Below are 26,621 nucleotides of genomic sequence, written 5' to 3'. Positions count from 1 at the left end.
TGTATGTTGTTCGCTTTGAAGTGTTCATCATTTGGACTTGGCACGCAGCTTTTGTACACAAGCACCTTATAAACCACTAATTCTATTTCCTACATCAGGTAGTAATTTGCAACTGACTTCCATGCATGCATGCGGATTTCTATAGGGTATATATTAAAATCACACATGAAGACATTAAAACAGCCATTGTGAGAGCAAACAACATAAAGTTTATTAAAAAATTGACAAAAATGTCCTCACTTTTGTCAATAAAACAGTTTATTCCATGGAGGCACGTGGCGTGCTCACGCTTTACCTGGAAATTGCGTCATTCCGGATACGCCCACTATGTTGACGTGTAGCAATGAGATCGAGATTTGGGTTCAGGATTTCGCGTGGACCAATCACTAAGCAGTGCGTGGAACACGGTGGGCAGGCTCTAGCGTTACATTGGGACCAGTCGTCAAGACGGTGGAAAGTAATTACCGGAAGCTTAGAGGTGTCTCCTTCATAACAAGAGCACATAACTAGTTCAGCTCCTTTAATCAATAACACCAACTTTATACGACCCCCCTGCGAAATTAGAAAATGTCAATGATAACAATTTTAATATATAAATATAAATGTGTTCTTTATTTCCAATTCAATCAACTGTAGGGAAAAACTAATAACTTGCGCTCGGTCGCTTTATCGTCAGTCTTCGATTGGTTTTCATCCCAAAAGGTAACCGGTTACAGTATACTTGGTTTTAAGTAACTTGACCACAGTTTTTCTCCCGGTCGCGGCTTCAGTGGATCCAATGAGGTGACGCCGCGTTCCGGGCCCGACAACTGAGAACAAGCCGGTGATAAGGGGAACCAAAACTACCGAGTGTGACAACAAAGAAGCTCTGAATAAAGATACCAACCGAGAAACTAACCTCATAACCCGCCTGGAAAAGCACAGTATGTTGGTGTCTTTCACTTTTATTTGTGCCGACTGAAGACTGATTCAATGCTAGCGCTGTAGCATTATATCGATAAATGTATGCTTTTATAGTGATGGTTTTGCAGACAGTATACTAGCTAACTGTAGCCTTCAACTTCTGTTAGTGGTCTTTGTATCAGCGTATCGGTACTTTTGTTTAGAGCGTACACTTCTGGTCCAGCTGTACTTGAGTAGACCGTTTACTGGTGTGTATCTCACCTGGCTCTGTAATGGTCAGGAGCGTGTTGGTCATCTTATCGTTAGCCAGCACGTATAGAGGTTCGGAAAAGCTAAAAAAGCGGTGGCGTATTAATATGTAATAAAACGAAAAAGTAAGGCTTTCTGGTGTACATCCGTTTTTCATTCATGTGTCCTATCTCGATGGGTACTAGAAGTTTCTATTCGTGTTCCTTTTTGTTTTCTCCCTTTAACAAAAGCATTGTGCAGGTACTTGTGTGGATCTGAAGCTGTGGCTTCAGCACACTGTTTGATAATGCTATTAATGCCACGTGTTCAGAATGGTGTATGCCTAAGTAGGTGGAATCAGGTGCAATACATGTTTTTCATATCCTTAAGCCAAGGTCATCACCAGGCGAGGACACATTAAAACTTTTGGACAGTTGTTTAAAAACCGACACACAGCAGATAAAACAAGTCTGTTTTATCAAGACATATACTCTACAGTTGAAAAACGTTCAAGAAAAGTATAGGATAAATGAGCAAAAGAACATCTTAAAGCTTATGTGAGGATACTTGTTAGGACCAGCTAGGGTATATATCAGTTCTGCTAATGCCTTTATTTTTTTACTAAAATGTTTCCCTTTTCTGATTTTTACAGCTAGTGATGGAGGGTAGAAAGCTGGTGCCGGCTGCTCTCTTCTGTCTTGTTCTGGCAATGTTCCCTTCTCACATAGGTAACATAATAATTTAGCTTGACTTTTCTTCTGGTACTTAAGGTTAACAGTAACCATAGGTTACTGTTAAAAGCAGCACAGTTTGAAACATGGTCTCATTGATGAACACATGCAGTGGAATAGAAAAAGTACACTGTAGGTAGGTGTTAGCTGTCTGCCTGCTTTACTTAACAATTGATCTTTTTGTCTCCAGTGACCGTGGCTGTCATGTCAGTTGACCTGGGCAGCGAGTGGATGAAAATAGCAATAGTTAAACCTGGCGTGCCAATGGAGATTGTTCTAAACAAGTGAGAGCACATTCCCAAATAGAGAAAATGGCACCATTGCGTTCCTTATTTCTTGTATATGCTCAAAAATAGAAGAAAAGCATGCGTTGCTACCATTGTATGTATTGTCTTTTCCATCAGAGAGTCGAGGAGGAAAACACCCACAGTTGTATGTCTCAAGGAGAACGAGAGACTTTTTGGAGACAGTGCAATGGGAGTAGTAAGACTTCTTCTAAAATTTCCAGAATTGACTTAATCGGCTAAATCACAACTGCATATTCAGATATTGCCATGTATGCTGTTAATGTTTCCATGCTTTGTACCACATTTCAGTCCGTCAAGAACCCCAAAAGTGTTTATAGACATCTCCAAAGCCTCCTGGGTAAAAAGCATGAGAACCTCCAGGTGGCACTCTACCAGAAACGTTTTCCTGAACACCATCTGCAGGAGGACCCAGTGAGAGGCACTGTCCACTTTAAAAACTCAGAGTGAGCCTCTTTATATGCTACCTTGTTTTTATTTATTCACTACACATTCACGCATATTCATATTACAAAATCTGTATACACTAGGAACAGATGTAAAGTAAACACCAAAAGTGTGTTATTGTGTGCTACCAGTGTGGCTTCACAGCTTTGACATTGATTCTTGGATCTCTGGAATTTCACTGGTCAATGCCATTCCTCCAGAAATTATTACCTGATTTTGTGTTTTGTTGTTGAGAGTTCTGCCTAACACAGGGGTGGGCAATTCCAGGCCTCGAGGGCCGGTGTCCTGCAGGTTTTAGATCTCACCCTGGGTCAACACACCTGAATAAAATGATTAGCTCATTACCAGGCCTCTGGAGAACTTCAGGACATGTTGAGAAGCTAATTTAGCCATTTAAATCAGCTGTGTTGGTTTAAGGACACATCTAAAACCTGCAGGGACACCGGCCCTTGAGGCCTGGAGTTGCCCACCCCTGGCCTAACACATCAGTCCAGAATTTTACCGATGTTATTAATCGGTTATTACCAGAAACACAACACTCTCCTAGTGAGGCTTACCTAAGTGTATTATGTTTCTGTCAGAGAAATGCAGTACACACCAGAGGAGCTCTTGGGGATGGTCCTTAATTACTCTCGTGGACTGGCTCAGGACTTTGCAGGTTAGTTTGCTTGACGCAGATGATGTATCATTGTGAGGCATGTTCACATATGTTCAGGACATATTAAAAAATAAAAACATTCTCTTCAATTCACAGAACAGACAATCAAAGATGCAGTGATCACTGTCCCAGCCTTCTTCAACCAGGCAGAGCGCAGGGCAGTCCTGCATGCTGCACACATTGCAGGTCTAAAGGTCCTTCAGCTCATCAATGACAACACGGCCGTGGCCTTAAACTATGGGGTCTTCAGGAGGAAAGATATTGACAGCACAGCTAAGGTAAAGGTTCAAGCTTCATACCTAAATACATGCATTAACTCTCATCCTACCAACACATTTTACATACGTGGACTACCAACTGGCGATCTCTGCGGACACTGCAAATAAGCAATCATAATCAACAACTACTCTTCGAGTAGATCTTCCTACATTCAGCAATTGGAGTTTTCCTCACTTGCAGAAAGATCCTTATTCCTCAGATTGGAGCTTGTATTGTGTCGTGATCATGTCAGATTCGTCTCTCATGCTTTAGCTTTTAGGTACACTAGATTTAGCAACATCTCCAATTAGGGCTGGGCCATATTATACCGTTCACGGTAATACCGGTATAATGTTAGGCAACGATAGGAAAATGAAATATCGCGATAGAATGGGAGTAAAACGCGCATGCGCAGTGCCTTTGTTTTCATACGCACATGGCCGATTGTTGAGTGAAATAGATGAACCAGAATTGGTTTGTAAAAATGGTGCAACTTCCGTGATGTGGAACTGGTTTGGTGTTTGTCCGTCAGATACACAACAAAGCACATTTTTTTGCAGAACATGCAAGCGGCCGTTGTTATTGTCGTATTTGTCGGACTAAGATGCTCTTAAATCTGGGAGTAATCTGGGTCCTAAACGCCGTATTCAACACTGCAGCATCACTTAGAGTTAAAAACTGTCTAAATTCTTTCATCTTTAATAAAACGATCAGCATTGCTGCTTTACCAGGTGTAACTATAAAGTTTAACTTCCAGGCATCCATGAAAACAAAAGTTATTACATTTAACGGAGTTAGAAGTTAGCAGGAAGCTAGCGGAAGTTAGCTCGCTAGTTTCGCTAGTTACCTAAGCATGATATTACATGTTCTGACTGAGAGATTTCTGAAAAAAATCAAACGTACAGCTCTGCTATCACTTCCAACATAAATGAAGACAGGAAACTAAACAGCAGTGACGTTTGTAGGGTTACTGAAGTTGGGCTAGCTGGTATATAATGATGTGCTACGTGATCGCTAGCGACACAGCTATGTTAGCATAACATAAACAGTGAAGCTGGAGGACGAACACTAACACTTTTCCACTTATAAAAGTTAACGTGAAGGTTCTTCATGGTTAGAGACAAATGCAATCGCATGGCAGGATGCTGTAAACGGACCAAACTTCAGTCAGGAGAACAACTGAGATAATCCATCCACAATACGAGGTTAGTCATTAATATACTGCAACAACATGGGAATAGAGCAGCTGCCAGAGAATTCAACATTAATGAATCAATGGTACAGAAGTGGAGGAAGCAAGAAGAATGAGTTTAATAAAGTTTGATTTATCTGACTGCTTTTTTTCGCTTAATGTACCTTATAATCCCGTGCACCTTATGGTCCGAAAAATGCGTACTGCACACTGCAGTTTAATGTTGCAAAGCACCTCTTTTTAACTTCAGTGGATATTATACATGGTTATGCTCAGGATATGTCAGCCCATTTCTACTGGAAATGCCTTTTGGTTAAACTTTCAGCAAGGAATTTGAATTTGCACTGTTACATTTTTATAAAGCTTTAATATACATAAAAACCAGCTTCTTGTTTAAGTGAAAATAAATGGAAGGTTGTCTTTTTGCGCTAGTAATGTTGTGGAGTTGTATTTTGTCTCGCATCAATTATATCGTCGGTTATATCGTTATCGCAAATTTTCAAATATATATCGTGATAAATATTTTTGGCCATATCGCCCTGCTCTATCTCCAATTATATGACAACTTGCAGTCTGGAAAATTCCCTTTCCATTTGATTTGATTTCATTTATTTCATAAAACTTTATTAATCTCAGAAAAAGTCTGACTACAGAGCTGATTGATCAGAGGTGATATTTGATGTTGTTTAAAAATGTGATGAGTGATTACAAACTGCTGAAAGCCTGATCTCGTTCCCTTCCAGCATGTAATGTTTTATGATATGGGCTCTGGCAGCACCACTGCCACAATCGTTACCTATCAGACTGTCAAAACCAAGGAGTCCGGGACTCAGCCCCAGTTACAGATCCGAGGTGTTGGGTGAGTCCATTGATCCATGCAGCGGCACTGCCACTGACAGAGAAGCAGATATTAGAGTTGATTCTGATAATGGTCGAACAAGAAAAAAACTTGGATATACCTAAACTAAAGGAGTTTGGAACTAGAGTAGAATAGAATAAACCTTTATTATCCCACGGATAAGAAATTTCGGTGTTACACAGCTCTTATAGCAAGGGGAATATAAAATATAAAAAGAAGACACAAAATGGTCCTCTATACATAAGCAACTGAAGTTCGTATATACAGGTAACAAAAATTGTATGGAGATGCGTACAAAATGTACAGGGATATGTATAAAATGTACAGTGGTCATCTTACTCACTAGTTTGTTTGTTCAAAGGATGTTAAACTGTGTTATAAACTACCTGCTTAAAATGTAATTCAGAGATTACAAAATATTTTTTGTTGGCTCTCTTATTCTATAAGCCTGATCACAGTCTAAGTTGCAGCTATAACAAGAATGCCAAATGCAGACACAAAACTTGCCTCTTATTTTATTATCTTAACAAAGATACACGTTCTATGTACAGTCCAGTAAGCTATCTGGGTATAGTTTTTGACTGTATACTGTATATGAAATACTGCATTCATACTTCTGATCATTTTACTTCCACTTAACGTTAATAACTACCTGTTTATTTGGCATCAGTGGGAAGTTTTTCCTTCCCCATGACGCTAAAGTGCTTGCTCACAGGGATTCGTCTGATTGTTCAGTTTTTCTGTGATATTGTAAGGTTTTTACCTTACAAAGTCCAAAAAGACATAGATGAGCGAGTTTGGTGTCGAAGTATAGAGTAGGTATGGCTGTTACTTATCTGCTGCATGGAAACAGGACAGTACTGTTTCCATTGTACGCCTCTGATTTCCAGTATATCTGCCATCTGCAGAAGTTCTCTGACACCGCAGTGGCAGGAGTTGGAATACAGGGAGCTGGTGCTTCATGCGTTTGCTTGTTTATCATGTTGTAGCTGTTACTAACTAGAAAGGGTTTTGTATTTGTTGGTCAGTATTAAAACTATTAAATTGTAATTTGCTCTATAAAATAACTGCCTACTTTACATCCATCCAGACTAAAGTGTGCAAATGTGTTCTAACTTAAGGTTTGATCGGGGTTTGGGGGGCTTTGAGATGGACCTGCGACTTCGTGACCACCTGGCCAGACTGTTCAATGAGCAAAAGAAGAGCAAGAAAGATGTGCGGGAAAATCACCGGGCTATGGCCAAGCTTCTCAAAGAAGCTCAGAGGCTCAAGACTGTGCTGAGTGCAAATGTAGACTTCATGGCCCAGGTGAGTCCAGAGACAGGAACTTCAAGCACTCACTCCGTCTTACCGGTTGCGTATGTCATTGTAATGGTCTATGTTGTAGCTAAAGTCACTGTGATAAACTGCAACACATGAAAACGCTTTGCCAGAATCTCAAAATCTGAAATCCACACTGCACTCTTAAACTCGCAGAAATCTTGCACTTTCTTACTTTATCTTTTTTCTTTTTTTAAATTACCCAGGTGGAAGGTTTGATGGATGACATTGACTTCAAAGCTAAGGTGACCAGGAGTGAGTTTGAAGAACTGTGTGCCGATCTGTTTGAAAGAGTGCCTCGGCCAGTGCAGGATGCCCTGACTGCTGCAGAGATGAAACTGGTCAGTATGCTCAACGTGACAGGATGTGGGCGGATTTGGCTCCAAACATGGGATACAACAACAGAATTAGAAGTTCTGTCATCACCAGACTATTAGACGTTTTATGTTTGTGACAACAGGAGGATATTGAGCAGGTGATTTTAGTAGGAGGCTCCACTCGTGTGCCAAAGGTCCAGGAAGTGCTCCTTAAAGCTGTGGGCAAGTAAGTGTTGTCCATAGAGATGTTTCCATCATTCTCAAAATTTTAATTTTCCAAACTATACTAAGTTTGTTTTCTCTACGTGCAGAGAGGAACTGGGGAAGAACATCAATGCAGATGAGGCAGCAGCCATGGGTGCAGTGTACCAGGCCGCTGCCCTGAGCAAGGCTTTTAAGGTCAAACCTTTCTTGGTTCGAGATGCAGCTGTTTTCCCCATTCAGGTCAGCATTCAGGTCCTCTGCTGCTTCAAACTGAGTGCATCATGAGTACAATCATACTTAACTGAGCTTTGATTAGTCTGATTAGAGTAATGGGAAATTCAGAGTAAAATCCATGTCAACACTGACTGCGTGACATCTCATTGTATTAGGTGGAGTTTACCCGGGAGGTGGAGGAGGAGGAAAGTGTCAAAACCTTGAAACATAACAAACGCATCCTGTTCCAGAGGATGGCAACCTACCCCCAGCGCAAGGTCATTACATTCAACCGTTACAACGATGACTTTGTTTTCAACATCAACTACGGTGACCTCAGCTTCCTCAGTCAGGAAGACCTCAGGTTGGAACTCTTTGAAAAATACTATGAAATGAGGTTCATTTTAACAGTTTATGGCAAAACCCCATAAAAAGAAGATATTTAAATGTATTCCATCCCATCAGTGTGTGCCCTCACGCTTTAATTGGATGCAAGTGTAAGGCAAAACTGTGTGCTTCTTGCTCGTGTGTCACAGTGTGTTCGGCTCTCTGAACCTGACCACAGTCAAGCTGTCTGGAGTGGGGAGTAGTTTTCAGAAGCATGCAGATGCAGAGTCGAAAGGAATTAAAGCCCACTTCAACATGGATGAAAGTGGAGTGCTCCTGCTAGACCGGGTCAGTTAAACTAACATGAGCTGCCTCACGACAGTCACTTATTCAAGTTCTGCCTTCTCCTCCTGGCAGAGTTTCAACAAAGCATTTCACTACTGTACTATCATTTGCAACTACTATTAAAAGAAGATAACTGTGCTTGTGGATTTCCTTTTTTTTAATCTTTGGCTGTAATGTTGGTAATTAGGATTGATGAATTTCAAGCCAAAACATTGGACTCCAAATGTGAAATCCAAACATGGGAGGATTGACGTTCCATGCTCACATAACAGCTTTCAGTGTTAATGGAAAAACTTTGTGATATTTAAGCAAACCAATGTTTAAAAAAATGTCATTTTCATACACAGGTGGAGTCTGTCTTTGAGACTGTGGTAGAGGAGAAAGAGGAGGAATCAACATTAACTAGTAGGTTTCTTGCAAACATGAGCCAGTGCTTGAATCCATTCTCAACTCATACTGCTAACATGAGGGGACTAACCCCAGACTGATATCTTGTGATGAAACTTTGACTGCAGCCAGACATCCAGTTAAAGCTGACACAAGCATCTGATACTGTTACATAAAAAGCTCTCTACTACAAAGTAGAAAAATGTAGCTTGACAGAGAAGTTAAATTGTTGGATTCTTGCTGATGTTTAGCACATAAGTTGATTAAGGCTCTGTGCCCTTTACTTTCTGCTTCCTGCCTTATTTGCTCATTATGCTAATGTGATAGCTAGTATTTAGTCACAGCTCGGACTCCTTTGGTGTCAGTAACAGTAACTGTTCAAAATTATTAGTGCTAAGACCAGCTTTATCAGTTGCAGTCATAGCAGAGGAGTTTATGCACTCCAGCAGCCAGGTCATTTTTAATTAAAAAGTTAATCATCTTAAATATTTTTGATGTTAAGATAAAAATTAATACGTTTACTTTTATTGAGTGACCTAAAGTCTGTTATAGAATAACTGCAAACACCTGTAGATGAGAACCCTCGTTCCTTGGCGACTCACTGCTCTTGTCCATCATTAACTCCTTTTTTTTTTTTCCACTCACTTATGTTTCACTACTTCTGTTATGCAGCACACAGGAAGTTCTGCTCGTTTTGATTGATTTGACATCGTATGTACTTTTGCAATGGCCTATATTGTAGAGCGTGTGAGTTGTCGTATTTAACTGAGGGAACGATTTGCTGTCTTCCAGAACTCGGTAACACCATTTCCACTTTGTTTGGAGGAGGATCGTCAGAACCTGCTCCAAATGTAACTGAACCTGTTCAGGTAACGTCACCTATAAAAAGCAATACATGCTGGTCTAGGAATGTTAATACGTTCTTGCCAAGTGTGATTTAACTTTACCATTATATAAAGAACATAAATGGTTGTCCAACACTGAGCAAAGGGTCGGCATGGCATTGGCTCTTGATTTGTTGTGCCTAGGATGAGGAGGAAGTACCTCCAGAATCTGGGAAGGACAGCAAGGATGAGGACGGCAAGGATGAGAATCACAAAGACAAGGCTACCAGTGAGAAACCCAGTGATTCAGAGAAGAATTCAAGTGAAGACAAAAACCAAGAAAAAGCCAAAGAGGCAGGAAGCACGACCGAGGCCAAGGTAAGAGCTTCATTTATAATACTCTGTGAAATGCCTCGGTCTGAATTCAAATGCTGACATTTATCTGCCTGTGCACCTTTTTAAAATTTTGTGTAGTGTTTGGTGAAAATGTATATTCATGAGAGATTAGCCTTCACAAAGCTGTTATTGATATTACCCATCTGTCTCCCGGCGAAGGAGGAAAAAGACGGAGACAAATCTGTAAACACTGAGGTGGAGAAGAAGGCCAGACCTCAGAAAAAGAGCAAAATCTCTGAAGAAATCACACTGGAACTCCTTATCAATGACATTGTTGATCCCACGGCCGATGACCTGACATCCTCTAAGAAAAAGTACAGCTTGATTTTCATTTATTTTCTGTTTTGGTTTCCTGGTTTTCTCAGCTAAAGGAGTCTTTGTGTGATTTCAGACTGCAGGATTTGACAGACCGAGATCTGGCCAAACAGGAACGAGAGAAAACACTCAACAGCTTGGAAGCTTTTATATTTGAGACACAGGTAAACAACATGAACATCCTGTGTGTACCTGTTTATGTTTATTTATTTACTGCAAGTGTTTTCTATCTGACATTCACACAGAAATACCCCAGCCCTCCCTCTCCCTGGCCATCACCCAGGAACTTTGATTCCAAACTTTTTTGTGTTAGGGAATGGCGACATGAAGGCTGAAAACATGTTAGCTTTTGGACCTTCTGATACTGAGCTAGGTCCGGAAGGGCTGAAGAAAGCTTGCTGGAAGTGATGTTGTAGTTCATGGACTGATGGTTTTGCTTCTGCTGTTGAGAACATCACTCTCTAGACTGGGAGGGAGGCAGCAGTGGTGGTGAAGAGCTGGTTAGTGGTGAGGTGAATGGCTTGTTGATAGGCAGGGTTTGAGTGCAGGGGTGTGGCTATGAAACTCTGAGTCCTAAGCATCCCAGAAACGACACAGAAAGTCATAAAGTCAAACATAATTTTTAAAAACACCAGTATAGGCTCATGAGGCCCTGATGGTAAAAAACTACATTTCCGCAAAATGACGTCACTTCTGGTTTCGGGCAGGACATGGCGGACATGCGATAGTTCGCGCTGATGGACGTAGGAAGTGTTACAAACAGCTGATCGGATCGGCAAAGTGTTCCTGGAATATTATGTTTTTGTTGCTGCAAGCAGTGTTGGTCAAGTTACTTGAAAAAAGTAATCAGTAACTAATTACTGATTACTTCCCCCAAAAAGTAATCCCGTTACTTTACTGATTACTTATTTTCAAAAGTAATTAATTACTTAGTGTGGCATGAATAAGGCACGGCGGGACCACGGAGCGACGTTCAGAGCCAACTTTATTTGATTCACGTCACACCACACCACCACCAACCCCTGAGTCCCCGTGTTTTAACACGGCGGGCGTGATTGCGGATGCCGTGCAGGTGCGTCCGCACGGCCCCGCAGACCACGCCCCACCACATACCCCCATCGCCCGATTGAGGCCGGGAAGCAATCTGGCCGAACCTACTCCCCCGCGAACTGGGGCGAGACTTGGCCCCTAAACATCGGCGCCCCAGCCCCTGACCAAGCGACGGGGAAGCGTCCGTTCTGGTGGCCGCCCGCGCATCCAGCGGCAACGGCGAAGCTGGTCCGGAGGTCGGCCGCGTAGCAAGCGGACACGGCCCCACAGGCATGGCCGTGAGCTCCTGCACACAGGCGGCTGGGCAGACGTCAGGCGCGCAGAATCGACTGGTGGCAGCGAGGCTGGACTAGCCAGCCCGCCGATCCCCGGCCTAGCGGGGCTGTCCCGCTCCTCTGCCTCCAACTCCGGCTGCACAGGCTGCCCTGGAGCAGGGACCTCCGTCTCCCCGCACAGCTGCTCCGCCACCGCCTCCGCCACTCCCGTTTGGAGCGGCTCCCCGCACAGCTGCTCCGCCACCGCCTCCGCCACTCCCGTTTGGAGCGGCTCCCCGCACTGCGCCTCCGCCCCCAGCAGGCACAGCCCCTCGCCCACCTCTGGGTGGAGCGACTCCTCTGCCTCCGGCAGGTGTAGACCCTCGCCCGCCTCGTCCTCGGCCTCCGATTGGAGCGGCTCCTCCACCGCTCCCGGCAGGAGCAGCCCTTCACCCGGCTGCTCCTCCTCCTCCGGCAGGCTCGGACCCCCGCGTGGCTCGTCCACCACCTCCGGCTGCCGAGGTGACCCACACGGCTCCTCCACCGCTTCACTGTCCTCGGGACACACTTGTGGGGGTGGCGCCCAGGCCCAGAGCAGCGCTGCCAGCTCTGCCATCTTCCCCAGGTGGCGTTCGCTCTCCTTCCGCAGCTCTTCCTGTTGGCGACGCACCTCCGCCGCCTGCTTCCGCTGGGTGGCCGCTATTTCGGCCACCCTCTCGGCCAGCTCTTTCCTTTCCTGGCTCTGGTAGGTACCCGCCATGCCGCCTCCTGGGTTTCGGCACCAATGTGGCATGAATAAGGCACGGCGGGACCACGGAGCGACGTTCAGAGCCAACTTTATTTGATTCACGTCACACCACACCACCACCAACCCCTGAGTCCCCGTGTTTTAACACGGCGGGCGTGATTGCGGATGCCGTGCAGGTGCGTCCGCACGGCCCCGCAGACCACGCCCCACCACACTTAGTTACTTAGTTACTTTTTAAAAACACGATTTACAACCTGAAGAGGTGATAAAGCGATAGATCTACTTTCTACATTCTACTTTTTCTGCATAATCCATCATACAAAATGTAATCAAATGGAAAAGTCTCTTTTTTTAAACTTGTTTTATTAGTTTTAATCTTTTAACTTTATGCATCAAGCAAAAATTAAATTATATGCAACATTCACTGACTGGAAGAAATTTGTTTAACATTTAAACCTAATTTTTGCACATTCCAGCACATAAAATAAAATATTTTTTTGTGTTTACACTCACTCTTTCAAATAAATGCAAGTAAAACACAGCAGAAAATATATAAAATCAAAGACTAGCGGTTCTGTTGCTCTATTCTCACCTATAAAGCAGGAGTGGCGTAGGCGGAGGTTAGGGTGCAGGTGTGCCACAGCGGTCAGTTGAAGAATCCGCGAGTTTCTCTCTGAATTTCACATTACATCGTAGGGCACTAGGTGCTTGCTCAGAAGTTAAGGGGGTTTTTTTCGCTGTAAAAAGAAGTTTTCTTCCCACGCAGTGATCAGCGGACGCTAATGTTTTTGTCACTTTTTATGGAATCAAACTCAAAGTAAGGTCAGTACTTCCACGCTTTAAACGCTGCACACTCATACTCTCTCCCGCACTCGATATATTATCCATTGTTCATCTGCACACAGCTGTTGCCACAAACGTCGCACTCGCTTACGTCACTGTCATGAGACACTCTCGCAAGAAAATCACGGTTTTAGTAACGCAGTGTGCTTACGGGAAAGTAACAGTAATCTAATTACTGTTTTTGCAATGGTAATCCCTTACTTTACTCGTTACTCGAAAAAGTAATCGGATTACAGTAACTCGTTACAAGTAACATGTTACTGCCCATCTCTGGCTGCAAGTGCTTTTTATTCAGTTTTTGCAAAGCTATATGTGGAAGGAAACTCTGACTTAGGACAAGCTGATGGCATAAGATGTAAGTACAACTCCTCCGGTTTCATATGCAAAAAAAATTATTGCGCTAGCTTACGTGGTTGCAGTGCTACCGGGATTTAAAAATAGTTATGCAAAACGGAGCGTGCCCGCTCCGACCGGCTTTAAAGGGTTAATAAACTCAGCCGTCTGCTCCTTGCTATCTAAAATATAACAGGACATTTGCGTAAATTCTCGATCATCTCACACTTCTGTTTAATCAGTTTTCCGTTTGACGTTTGTTCAGCTGTAATCTCAGCCAAACCGATTTACTCACAAAGAAATAAAATACTGAAAAAAGCCAAACGATAACATTTTTAGGTTATCTAAGTGACTTATATTTCATGTTTAACCTGAGTAGCGAAAGACCGCGGGGAGTTTGAAAACGATGTGCCAGGAGTTCGCTGTTCTCGCCCTGACTAGCTATTGAGCTGGTGGGTAACAGACGTCTCCAAAAACGTCGGAGCATTTTTGCAAATATGTGATGTCTTGTTTGAAGCTGAAGGATGTGGCCCCTAAATTTGGACACAGTGGGGGCTGCATCCTCCCAAGGCCTATTACGTCACAGCAATGTGACGAAGGCTGTCCAAATTTGTAGACTCCTCCAACGGAGTCAAGGCTCGCTAGAGCCGGCGAGAACCGCGGCACATCATTTTCAGAAAAAATAAGGCGACTAGTCAACTAATCGTTTGTGGTAGCCTTATTAAAGACCCTCAAGGTCACCTTACAACAAAATAAAAACATAAGGTAAACAAAAACTAAAAAAAAGAAGTTAAACAAGGTAAAAAATAGACTAAGACTGTCATGATAAAGCATATAGATGGGTTTTAAGATGCCAAGCAGAGTGCTGTTGTGTCTTTTGAGATGTGAAGGTGATGGCTGACAATGACAAAGCTTGAGTGCAGGGCCGCTCTTACAGCAATAGGGATAAAAGAATGAAAACAAATTCCTCTTACCATTTTGGCAATATCTGCTGGGGGCAGGAGCGTAGCAGGATGCTAATTCTTTGCCCCACTTCTTCCTTGCAGCCCATGCAGAAGGAACATAGCCACCATCCCAGGAGAATGAGAAACTGATTTTGAAACTCCTCGGATGCTGCGTCCACTGGGTCCATTCTGAGCAGAGTGTACAGTCATTAGGTGGAGTGTGAGGAGTGAGAGCTCAAATATAGGACACGAACACAGGCAGGCAGAATTATAATCTATAGAAACAACACAGTGGGTCCACATGAACTGGCATTCAGACAAAGAACAAGACTCTAAATACATAGAACGTGTGACAGCGGGGGAGAGGGACATATGGCTGAAAGGGAAGCAAAACTAAAAGTAAAGCATAAGGAACAGGCACTCTTAAAAATAAAGCATTAAGTGAGAAAACAGACACATGCATGAATGTACACAAGAGGTTATTTCAAGTTTCTGTATTAACCCTAAAGCATGGGTGTCAGACTCATTTTACATGGTGGGCCACATGTAGCTCACTTCGATCTTAAGCAGGCCGGACCAGTGAAACTCTCGTCACTGTCAGTGTAAAGAAGTTACATGTTTAATTGTTTTTCTGCATAATGAAGAAAAAGCTGCTGTGACAAAGGTAGAAATCTGCCAGCATGAAAAAGTTCTGGTAGCTCACTGCCCAGAGGCTGCCCAGCTTTGTTTTTTGTTTTTTGTTTTTTTAACTGTAGTTGTGGAAAAAAAAAACTTGAAATTTCTATAGTCTGTTTTTCACAAAGTTAGAAAGGTTTTATTAGAGACATAGCTTTTGCAAGCAGTGTTTCACAAATTATGCCAAATTGGCATCCTTTGCTGCTGGTTCAGTGAATTTTGGTCTAAGAATGATGAAACCTGCAGTTTCAGAATCTGTGAGATGTCAGCTTACAGCACCGGTAAACAGACATGTGGATCGTGTTTACGTCTTTTTATGGAATCTCCTGCTCTTTAATCGTTTGGTGTTTTACCTGTTTGGTGGTTGTTGAAATGGTTTTGTTGCTGAGATTTTGAAGTTTCTGTGGATACCACACGTCTATATTTAAATATATAGAGATATGGAACATTCCGTTTAACCTAATGTTCTCCCTCTCGCCCCCAGTACTGGGTAGCATTGAGTTTCAATAAGTTAATTGTTTATTAACTTGTTTTGCCACTTGTTTTGCACATATTCAACTCTGTATATTTTATATATTTTATTATTATTATTATTATTATTATTATATTTTTTTTTTTTTTTTTTTACTATTTAATTTGTAAAAATGTGTATATACACACACACACACACACACACACACGTAGGAAAATATTTAGTATACACATCCAGAAATGCATACACTATTATATATTGTACATATATTTATTAGTTTCAGGTTGGCCATTCTTGTATTTTGCTCGTTTGTGTTGTTGTGTTTGCACATCTCTGTTGCTTGTGGGGCTCGCACACAAGAATTTCACTCGCATGTGCTGTGCCAGTGTGCCTTCACATGTGATGTGACAATAAAAGTGATTTGATTTGATTTGATTTGATATTGCTCAATTACTTTGTTTAGTGCGAATGGCCATATGGGAAGTTTTAATCATTAAGAAAAACTGTAAATACAGTTACAAGTCCATTTGTGTCTGTGTGCGGTGAGCACAGATCGCGCAAGTTAGGAATTCCAAATAACTTCAAGCGCACATTCAGGCCTATGAAGACTCACTTAGACACTCAGGCACTCTGTATCATTGACATGCAACCAGATGCTGCTAATTTTATGTTTTTGCTTGTTTCTTCACTTTTTCCCAACACGCTTGCATTTAAATCTGGCCCCCCATCTCTCTGTGTACCTGGCTGGTACTACTATACTTGCTGTCTTCAGAATGTCTGCCCCTCCTTCTTTCACATAATGGTATGATCCCAGTCTGACTTTGAGTCTGACTGGGCACATGGTGTGTCCATCAAAATAAAGTCCCACCCCCACTTGCATGGATTCTCAGCAGACCTAAAGACTTGTATACCAGCGATTAATAACTGACATATGAAACTATGTGGCACCCAGGCTGTACGTTTGACACCCCTGCTCTGAAGCAACTGGGAACAACAACAACAACAATCTTTATTTATAGAGCACATTTAAAAGCCTTGGGCATACCAAAGTGCTTTACATAAAACAATAAACAATTATTTATTGAAGCAACTGGGAACTAGGACTAGAGTGAAAATTTCAAAGTTAAAAACAAATATACAACAAAATAAGAAATTAAATTCTTTTTCCCCATGTAAGGGTTCAGTATGCTCTTTTTCCAGGACAAGCTGTACCAGGAGGATTACCAGCAGGTGGTAACCGAGGAGGAGCAGGAACAGATCTCAGCCAAGCTGAAAGAGGTGTCTGAGTGGATGGATGAGGATGGCTATGCTGCCACCACCAAACAGCTGAGAGAAAAACTCTTTCAGCTGAAGAGCCTGTGCAAGGACATGTTTTTCAGGGTTGACGAACGACGCAAGTGGCCGGAGCACCTGGCCCGCCTGGAAAGCCTGCTCAATAGCTCCAGTTTCTTCTTAAAGTAAGTGGTTAGAAGGAAGGAAATGTAAAGTTAGTCATGAGCCAGTCGTTGACTGAGTTTTTGTTCTCTTAAAGGAGTGCGAGGCTGATCCCAGAAGATGATCAGATCTTTACTGACGTCGAGCTAAACATGCTAGAAAAAGTCATCAATGAAACAATGGTAGGTGGTGACAAGCTTTTTCTTGCCTGAAAGCCTGTGTATCTGAAAAGCCTTTCCTCTTGAGAGAAATCCAGGGTTTCTCGCCAAGACTTTACATGCCTGTTCACATGGGCTGAATTTGTTGCTATGTTTATAACTGAGCTTCGTGTGTGAAGTCACCTCTGCTTGCTTTAGGTGTGGAAGAACGAGACGACAGCAGAGCAGGAGAAACGCTCTCCAAAAGAGCGACCGGTCTTGTTGTCCAAAGACATAGAGTCCAAACGGACTCTTCTTGAGCGAGAGGTCAACTACTTGTTTAACAAGGCTAAGTTTGCCAAGCCTAAACCCAAAGCCAAAAACAGTACAAGCACAGATAAAAGCAGCAAGGCTAACAGCACAGCTGAAGAAAATGTCAGCCCTCCTATAGAGGAAAGCACAGACACCAAGAGTGGTGGGTCAAACAGAAAAACACACATTCTTTCCCCATTATTCTGTTAAACTAATTAGAAGTGTATTAAAAGAACTTCATTATATCTTTTTTTTTCTTAAATTTAGATACAGGAAGTTCAGAAGAGATACCATCTGATGAAACCCCATCCACTGAGAGTACTCTCGACAGCCAGTCACAACCTAAAGAAGAATCCGCAACTACAGGTTTGTACACCACACCTGTTAATTAGTGTTAGTTAATGGAGCCAATTAATGGTTTGACAATCTTACTGCTTCCATAGAAACTGGAAGCCAAAGTAGCAGTCAGATCCTCCTAATCAAATGTAGTTGATTAACTAATGATCCACCTGTGACCACATGTATACAAACTTTGACCAAGAACCAAGCTGAGGTGGGTGTCTCCCGAGTAGAACCCGGGATAGATTTGGGACCCGCTGGTGAGACTATATCTATCGGCTGGCTTGAGACACCTCCGGCAGACTTCAACACCTAAAAATATAATTTCACTCACTCACCACTGTATCTCCAGCTTGCAGAGAGAACATGGTCATAGTGGAGCTTTTACTGTTTTGCATATTTATGGTTCCGATCTCTGTCCTTTTTTCCAGGAAAACTGGAGAGAACCCAACCTGAAAACCACATAGAGGATGAATTATAACAGCTGGAACTGTAGAAGAAAAAATATTTATTGACAGTGTCTAAATGTTCAGCTTCTCTCTCAGACTGTTTTTTTTGGGTTTTTTTTGTTTTTTTTGTCTCGTTGACTCATTTGTTGAACCTCTGGACACACGGTGAATAGGAACTGGACATTTTTCTGCTCCTTGTCTCCACTTGAGTGTTTCATCTTCATGGATTCTATAAATGAGAAGTAGTTTCACATGAATCAAGCCCCAGACTGCATTCTTCCTGACAAAATGCCTTTTCACCATTATCTTATCAATGCTAATCCAGAGGGAGCTGTTTGGCTAGTTTACAATGTCTTTAATAACAATATTTGATGTTTTAAGTTGGTGGATATACAAACCAAGTTAGTGCAGCACTTAACAGTTTTGGTTACAGTCACAGCGGATACAGTGTTCTTGTTTTTGCACCAACCTATAATTCCTTTGGCCCTTTAAATTGCTGCCAAAAGTGTCATCTAGTATATTAAGCATATGTAAAACTATAAGAATGAAAAATGTGTTAATTTATTGAAACTTTAACTACACATAATGTAGAGGAAGCCCCTATGTTTTTCAGCTAAAATTCTGAATCCAATGTTATCAGAAACATCCAGTGTAATGTTCAGAGGGTGGGATCCTGCCCTTCAGGGACAACTCGCTTATTTCTTTTTTTTTTTTTTTCTTTTTTTTTAAACATTTTTCCTAAAATTCTGCTACTCAATGGACATTTTATTTATTGGTAAATGTTCCGACAAGTTATCCACCAGCAGCACTTACAGATATTCACATGGTAGTGTCCTTTATGTGGCCCTTAGTTTTGATAGTGGACTGCCCCCGTGTGTGCAGACAAAACAAGATAAATACTGAGCTCCCAAATGGTGATGATTTAACAGTTCAACAGTGAGTTCACGCATCTGCCTCCTGCTGTCATGATATGGCTGGATTTCAAAGACGTTTTCTACTGATGCTAATAAAGCTTTTGACAAGTGCTTCGATGTTGTTTTATGATGCCAGTCACACTGAGTGCTTTCAGAGTCTTCATATAAGCTGCTAGTAGAAGTGTTTAGCTTTTTGTTTACATAACAGTGTGGTGCACATGTTTGCACCATTTTTCCTGTTAGAACACGGGAGTAAGGGGTTTGGGTCTGCTATATCCTTCTCTGTACTCTGAATAATGCAAAAGAAATCAGGGTGGAACCAAGAATAAAATTTGGAATGGGAGATGGAAACGGTTCTTGTATTCCTAAACTTAATAAAAATATTTTTGTTTGTAATTTTAAGACACTTTGAAGAGTAATGTATATGTTCCTCAGTTTTTGTAAGTGTCTTAGTAAGGCTGAACTGGGGTTGAACTGCATAGTCCCTGATTTACCATACTGTGTATGTTTAATATATGTACCTTTACAACTAAATTAAGGAAAAGATTTTAAAAGTGGCTTGGTTTGTAATTATTGAGGCTGCTCATTCAAAAACTGAAACAAAGTGAAAGGTGACATGAATCCTCCTGTCATTAGGATTATTACATTAAGAACTGAGGCTGGCTGAGGGGTTTAAGAATATATATAAATCACCCCTGGTGGCCAGAAATCCCAGGGCAGTTTTTTTTCCACACTTTGTGGAAAAAAACAACAAAAAATGGCATTGCATAAAGTATCTCCCACACAAATACCAGGACAGTAAATGAAATTCACCAGAAGTTGGAGGTGTCTGAGGATAATTCTCTCCAGGATCTTTATCAGGTGGGAAACAGACTACAGGTCAGGTTTGTGGCTCTGATTTGTCAAAACCACATAGAAAGTCTTACACCTCAGACCAATGCCCAGAGTACACTGCCGTACCCACTCCAAGGCTGGTTTTATGCTCTTGTGTCACGTAGCGATTTTCACATCACATCCTGTGTCACGAGACACAATCTTTGTTGCGCTTCAGCTGACAAGCAAAAGATCTTGGACAAGGGCAATGAGGTCATCAGCTGACTGGAAGAGAGCCAAGCAGATATGAATGGATATGGAACTAATTAAAAGCTCAAATTAATATTGTGTTTGTTCGTGGTTTTCACTTCAATTTATTTTAATATTTATGGTTATCTGCTAAAAGAATATGCAGACAGAAAATTCTGGTGGTCTCTTATTTTCTTGAATTATGCATATCTGTGGCTTATGGCATATTTAGGAGACCATCAAATATTGCTGGTATGTCAATATCAGTCACAGTAGTGTTGTTGTCAGCATGTAACTGTAACCATTTTCCAACACACTATGTTGGTTGGCTGTTGTATTGAATGTGTAATATATGACTCACCACAAAGAAAACATCTATATGTGCAGTTTATGAAATGTTTGGACCCTGAAGATTAAATTATGACCAAGGCAGGTTTCATTTTTTAATTTGTGTTTGTGTAATAAACATTCATTATATTTGTAAGCTTAAGTGGAATATGTTGGTAATAACATTAAATGTTTTCCATGAATACTAATGACAATAATATTGAGCCAAGTAACAGTTAACATATACCCTGCTGCAATGAAACAGCTAAACACTCCGTGCCAAGCCTTTGTAAACAGCATATGGCTAACTACAGGATCCTTCTGATTCTCATTTTTGGTTATTTTAAAAACAGACATTGAAAATATTGTACGTATTATTGAGAAAATGCATTCACTTTCAATTCAAATGGCCCTTGCAGAACTAATACTGGCAAAGTCCAAGTGTACTATGTGTATTTGTTAATGCGTTTATGAACAACAGCATACACACGAGGACTTCAAGCACAGGAGGGTCAAGAAATTTACATCTTCCGTTTAAATCGGGAGAAAATGTTCATGAATCATAAAAGAACAAAATTTTTAGTTTATTACAGTAACGTGAACTCAAATTCATAGCAACCTACTTTGACATATTAGTCAATGTGAAATCTTGTAAACACCTCGCATTGTTCCACTGAAGGCCAATCTCTTTTGTGAAAGGAAGAATCTAAATGAAGAGAGAGGGGAAAAAATACTTAGTACCCCTGAACACAACACCACAGCCAGAGAGGCCATTTCTGCTCAGCTGTCGTTTGTTCCATCGAAGAGACGAACAGCAAAACAACAAAAATAAAGACTTAACAGATTTCTTTATTGAAACACCATGACATAAACAATAAAACACATTTGCACGTAGCAGCATTGCGAAACTAAAACATGTTCCGGCCCATACTTGGTCCACTTTAAGAATGGATTTTTTTCCCCCTATGGCCGTCATCACCACCCAGCCCGCAGAGTGCCTCCATTTTCCAGAGCCAAAAAACGCAACAACAGTCAATAAAAATGTCCCGATACTGTAAGTTATAACGCAGAAACAGCAACACCATCCCCGTTCGAAAGGTTGTTTATCAAAAAAAATATATTAAAAAAAAAGTGGCTGGCCCCACGGGAAACCTTTTGTCCCGGCTGAATCCAGACCTCTAGGCAGTTTGTTTTGTCTGTTTTTTACTTGCTCTTGGTCGGTTTCTCCGTCTTCTTGGGAAGGAGGACAGCCTGAATGTTGGGCAGCACTCCTCCTTGGGCGATGGTCACTCCCCCCAGCAGCTTGTTGAGCTCCTCGTCGTTTCGTACTGCCAGCTGGAGGTGCCGGGGAATGATTCTGGTCTTCTTGTTGTCCCTGGCCGCATTCCCTGCGAGCTCCAGGATCTCAGCAGTCAGATACTCCAGCACGGCCGCAAGGTACACGGGAGCCCCGGCGCCGACCCGCTCCGCGTAGTTTCCTTTGCGCAGCAGCCTGTGGACTCGACCCACCGGGAACTGGAGTCCGGCTCGAGAGGAGCGGGACTTGGCCTTTGCTCGGGCTTTGCCTCCGGTCTTTCCTCTGCCAGACATCCTTGATAATGTGGCTACTGACGACGTAAACAGTATAACAACCGTACAATGACGCCCTTAGAGCTTTACGTAATGCATTCGTGAATATAGCGCTATAAACCAGAAAGCGTTCTCCGATTGGACGAAAGGAACTGAACTCCACGAACCAATGGCACACCACATCCTTTACCAATGCAGGTCCTCGGATGAGCAATGGCCCAATCCTAAAGAAGGATCGGCACGCTTAGATTTACATAGACATGCTATAAATAGGAGATTGTGCAGGAGGCGGTATTTTGAGCTGTGATGTGTTGGGGATTTAGTCAACGCGACGGAGAAACTGCCTGAGCCGGCAAAATTAACCCCGGGCCACAGAAAAGGCTCCCAGAAGGCCGTGAGCAAAACCCATAAGAGAAGGGGGCGCAAAAAGCAGGAAAGAGCTATGTTATTTACTTGTGTAATGGCACGGTAAGATAATGGCCATTGTTTTACACATAAGCAGGCATTACATTTTGTACTATGTATTTAATATGGTTGAAATACATCAAATGCATCAATAAACACTGTATGTAACTTTCTCATTTTCTTTAGACCACATAATTAAACGTTTATGTTACATAAAAAAAAACTGAAGTAATAGTCTTTGGTGCCAAAGAAAAACGATTACAGGTCACCAGAGAACTTCAATCTATACACCTAAAAACCACAAAACAGGCGAGAAATTTGGGTGTAGTGATGGATGCAGACCTAAACTTAGAAAAACACATTAAGACAATAACAAAATCAGCTTACTATCACCTCAAGAATATATCAAGGATAAAAGCTCTGATGTCTCAACAGGACCTGGAAAAACTAGTCCATGCATTCATCTTTAGTAGGCTTGATTACTGTAACAGCATCTTTACAGGTCTAACCAAAAAATCAGTCAGACAACTACAGCTCATTCAGAACTCTGCTGCTCGAGTCCTCACTAAGACCAAAGAAGTGGACCACCTGAGGTCTTCACACCGGCTGCCTGACCGTCAGAGGATAGACTTTAAAGTTCTGATGCTGGTCTATAAAGCTCTGAATGGTTTAGGACCAAAATACATCAGTGACCTCCTGACCCAGTATGAACTTTCCAGATCCCTCAGGTCATCTGGATCCGGTTTTTTATCAGTTCCCAGAGTCAGAACCAGACATGGAGAAGCTGCATTCAGCTTTTATGCTCCATATATCTGGAACAAACTCCCAGAAAGCCTCAGATCAGCTGAAACACTCAGTTTATTTAAATCCAGGTTGAAGACTCCCCTATTCCCAGCTGCATTTGAATAAAACACCAAATCCACACTTGTAAGCTTAAATTTCAAAACTTACATTTTAACTACTGATTTTATCTAGTGTTTTTTTTTTAATCAATTTTAAATCATGCTTTTTATTTGTTTTTGTTTTTTAATGTCTCTGTAAAGCACTTTGAATTACCTTGTTGTTGAATTGTGCTATATAAATAAACTTGCCTTGCCTTGCCTAAAAATGTATACCCCAATAAGTATATTACAGACAGCTACACAACACGAGGTCAGTCAGTTAGAAATACAAGTCTAATTTCAGCTTCACACTATTTTTCATTAGAAAAAATCAGATGGTTACATACTTAAATTTACATAAAGTGTCATAAATCTGCACTGTCATCAGCACATTTTTCACCAATGCAAAGGTAGTGGAGCCCAGGGTACGACTGGCCATTTTTGACTACTTTTCATTTTACCTTTAAAAACTATTTACTTTCCCTTGTTTGGTAAAATTATTTTCAGCATAATCTGACATGTCTGAATTTACAGTTATTTTTTTCATTCTGAGATACTGCATAAACACCAAATCACACAAAAATGAATTCAAAGTAGGAAGGGTTAGGGTTAGGGGTTAGTGAACCCCCCATGTTCAATGGTTTACTTTGCCAAATTCTTAATTTTTGCACCAGCACTGGAGAATGAAGAGAATGAATTCCATTAGAATCAGGCCTTACACTGAACGTCTTAATTCACTGGACCGGTCTGTTATGTTTTAATATAGTGTTTCATTTGTCTCCGATTTCTTCGTAGGGAACTTAAGTCTGACTTGTTAAAGTATGAATGTCTTTTTTTTTTTTTTGCACAGCTTGTACACATTTTACTTTCACTTTACAAAATGGTTATTGTATTTAATTGTCATGAAGTGGAAAGAATGAGAGGACCCAAATGCAAACACTGGAACAGAACTTAAACTGAAAACGTGCCTTTATTTGTGGCAGAACAAAACACAAACGAAAAAGCAAAGGGAGACAAAGACTAAACTATCAAAACCTGAACTGGGAAACAACTAAACATAAGTACATGGAACATAAAGACCTGAAACCCAGACCATGAGGCACCTGAGACTCACAAACACAAGAGGAGATGAGCAGACAATCCAGCAACAAGCAATGAAAGATGGAAGATAGATTTATTTCACAAAGCAGCTGATGTGTAAGTGCTGTTTTAGCTTTGAAACTTAACATCGGCATTTTAATAAGTAAACTTAGTGGTTTGGCTAAAAAAGTGTATGCTCACTGGACACTTTATTAGGTACCCCTTGCTAGTGCCTTCCAGACCGCCTTAATTTGTACTAACAGATTCAACAAGGTTCCTTCAAAACTTTAGACTATATTCATGTGGGGTATATTACTGTGCATCGACACAGTGAGCAACAAACCCTCGGTAGGCTGTTGTAAAAAGGAAATGAAAATCAGATACGATTACGCCACCTGCAGCCTGAAATGTTGATACAAGGCATATCTATGCTGAATTCTGACCTGATCATGTAAATGTTGCAGCAGAAATTGAGACTCATCAGCTAAGGCAAGGTGTTTTATACCTACCACTGTCCCGTTTTGGTGAGCCTATGCTAAATGTAGCCTCAGTTTCCTGTTCTTAGTTGACAGGAGTGGCCAACAGTGTGGTTTTCAGCAGCTGCAGCTCATGTTTTAAGCTTCATTTTCGGTTACTATTGCTTTCTCCATCAGCTCGAAGCAAGTCCAGTTATTCTCTTATGACCTCTGAAATCAACAAGGCATTTTATTGCCACTCACTGGATATTTCACACAATTCTTTGTAAACCCTCGAGATGATTGTGTGGAAAAATTCCAAATCACCACCTGCAACTGCCATGTTCAAAGTCACTCAGTATAACCTTTCTTCCAGATTATAATGCTTGGTTTAACTAATGTGTCTATATGCTTAAATATACTGAGGTGCTGCCGTGTGACTGGCTGATACGAATATGATATAGATTAGATATTAACATTAATAAGCAGTTGAAAAGATGTACCTAACAAAGCAGCAGTGAGTGCACATCCATACATAGATAAAATCCATATTAGAAGAGTATATTAGTAATTTATAATAATGTTAAGAAATATACTCTAAAACACTTCAGTAAAGACTCAGAGAAGAGAAACACACAGAACTTCTTGCTAGCAAAGGCAGCCTCCAGCACTGAGGCTCGCACTGAGAAACTGCCCCGGTCTTTATTTATACTTCAGTGAGCGTTTGTTCCTTACATTGGTGGGTGAGTGTGTGTGTGTGTGTGTGTGTGTGTGTGTGTGTGTGTGTCCGGCCCCATAAACAACTTCCCTTAACCTGCTGGTCTGGAAAATCCAACAGTTCATCTATATGTAAAAAAAAAAAAGCACTTAAACTAAAACTGACATAGCTACGTTAATCCTACCGTAAAACAATAAGACAAGGTACGACCTCTCTCATGCTAGGATGTGGGGGTGAACACCCTAGAATGTTACAGACCTCCTAGGATGAGACATTCTTTCAATATGCCACCAACTATATACTTCTACACACAAATGATTACATGCAGTATTCTACCATATGCAAACTTATATCATTAAAAGACTATACTGACTACTAAGTACAATTTTCCATTGACAATTAATATACTTAATTTGTAATAGAACAATAAAATAATAAAACAGTAAAATAAAAACAATTTAAACTCAATTTAAAATAATCAATAAAAAAACAAAAAACAAAAAAAAAACCACAAACAAACAAAAAAAAAAAAAACAAACAAAAGGGTGATGCATAAAACTAACCACAGTTGGCCAGATTAGAGTCAAGTACAGCACAGATGTGATTACTTACATGCAGTTAAACAAAACAGGTCACAGTTGCTGCTAATAACACGATGAAACCAACACGAGCCTGCTCAGAATACACAAGATGCACCTGAGCTTATTTTTGATATCAACAAGTACAAGTTCAAAGAAAAGTTATTTGCTCTTTGTGTGTTTACTATGCTGTGAATTTAATTTAATAATTTTATTTCATTTAAAGTAGCCTCAACTCGTCTCACCTCATGTCTCAACCTCCACTGAGATCTCTGGTGCAAGGAGAGGATTTGAGGAAAGAAATGGCGAAACTGAAAAATAAGAACTGAGAAAGAGGATTGGATTCAACAGCTGCATTTAGTTTGTTCTTGAGCACAGTAGTGAACTCCAAATTGCTCCTGGTCTGATATAAA

The 26,621-nt window shown here is 41.2% G+C and overlaps 2 protein-coding genes across 2 annotated transcripts; one reads left to right on the top strand and one right to left on the bottom strand.

The window, feature by feature from the left end:
• The first annotated feature begins 489 nt into the window (after positions 1-489).
• hyou1 (hypoxia up-regulated 1) lies at positions 490-19,244 on the top strand. Its single transcript, XM_004574911.4, has 24 exons — positions 490-923; positions 1,784-1,859; positions 2,053-2,146; positions 2,267-2,345; positions 2,459-2,613; positions 3,196-3,272; positions 3,369-3,550; positions 5,466-5,581; positions 6,703-6,889; positions 7,108-7,242; positions 7,362-7,444; positions 7,530-7,662; positions 7,812-7,999; positions 8,172-8,310; positions 8,655-8,712; positions 9,487-9,563; positions 9,723-9,896; positions 10,074-10,228; positions 10,306-10,393; positions 16,749-17,005; positions 17,080-17,164; positions 17,339-17,594; positions 17,699-17,797; positions 18,202-19,244. The coding sequence occupies exons 2-24, from the start codon at positions 1,790-1,792 to the stop codon at positions 18,249-18,251; spliced, it is 2,937 nt and encodes a 978-aa protein (XP_004574968.1). The 5' UTR covers positions 490-923; positions 1,784-1,789; the 3' UTR covers positions 18,252-19,244.
• A 2,107-nt stretch (positions 19,245-21,351) lies between these two features.
• On the bottom strand, positions 21,352-22,201 carry h2ax1 (H2A.X variant histone family member 1). The gene has a single exon (XM_004574912.4). The coding sequence runs from the start codon at positions 22,110-22,112 to the stop codon at positions 21,726-21,728; it is 387 nt and encodes a 128-aa protein (XP_004574969.1). The 5' UTR covers positions 22,113-22,201; the 3' UTR covers positions 21,352-21,725.
• Positions 22,202-26,621: the final 4,420 nt, after the last annotated feature.

This window comes from Maylandia zebra, linkage group LG10, assembly GCF_041146795.1.
Source record: "Maylandia zebra isolate NMK-2024a linkage group LG10, Mzebra_GT3a, whole genome shotgun sequence".
Lineage (NCBI taxonomy): Eukaryota > Metazoa > Chordata > Actinopteri > Cichliformes > Cichlidae > Maylandia > Maylandia zebra.
This window is presented reverse-complemented; position numbering and strand designations above follow the sequence as displayed.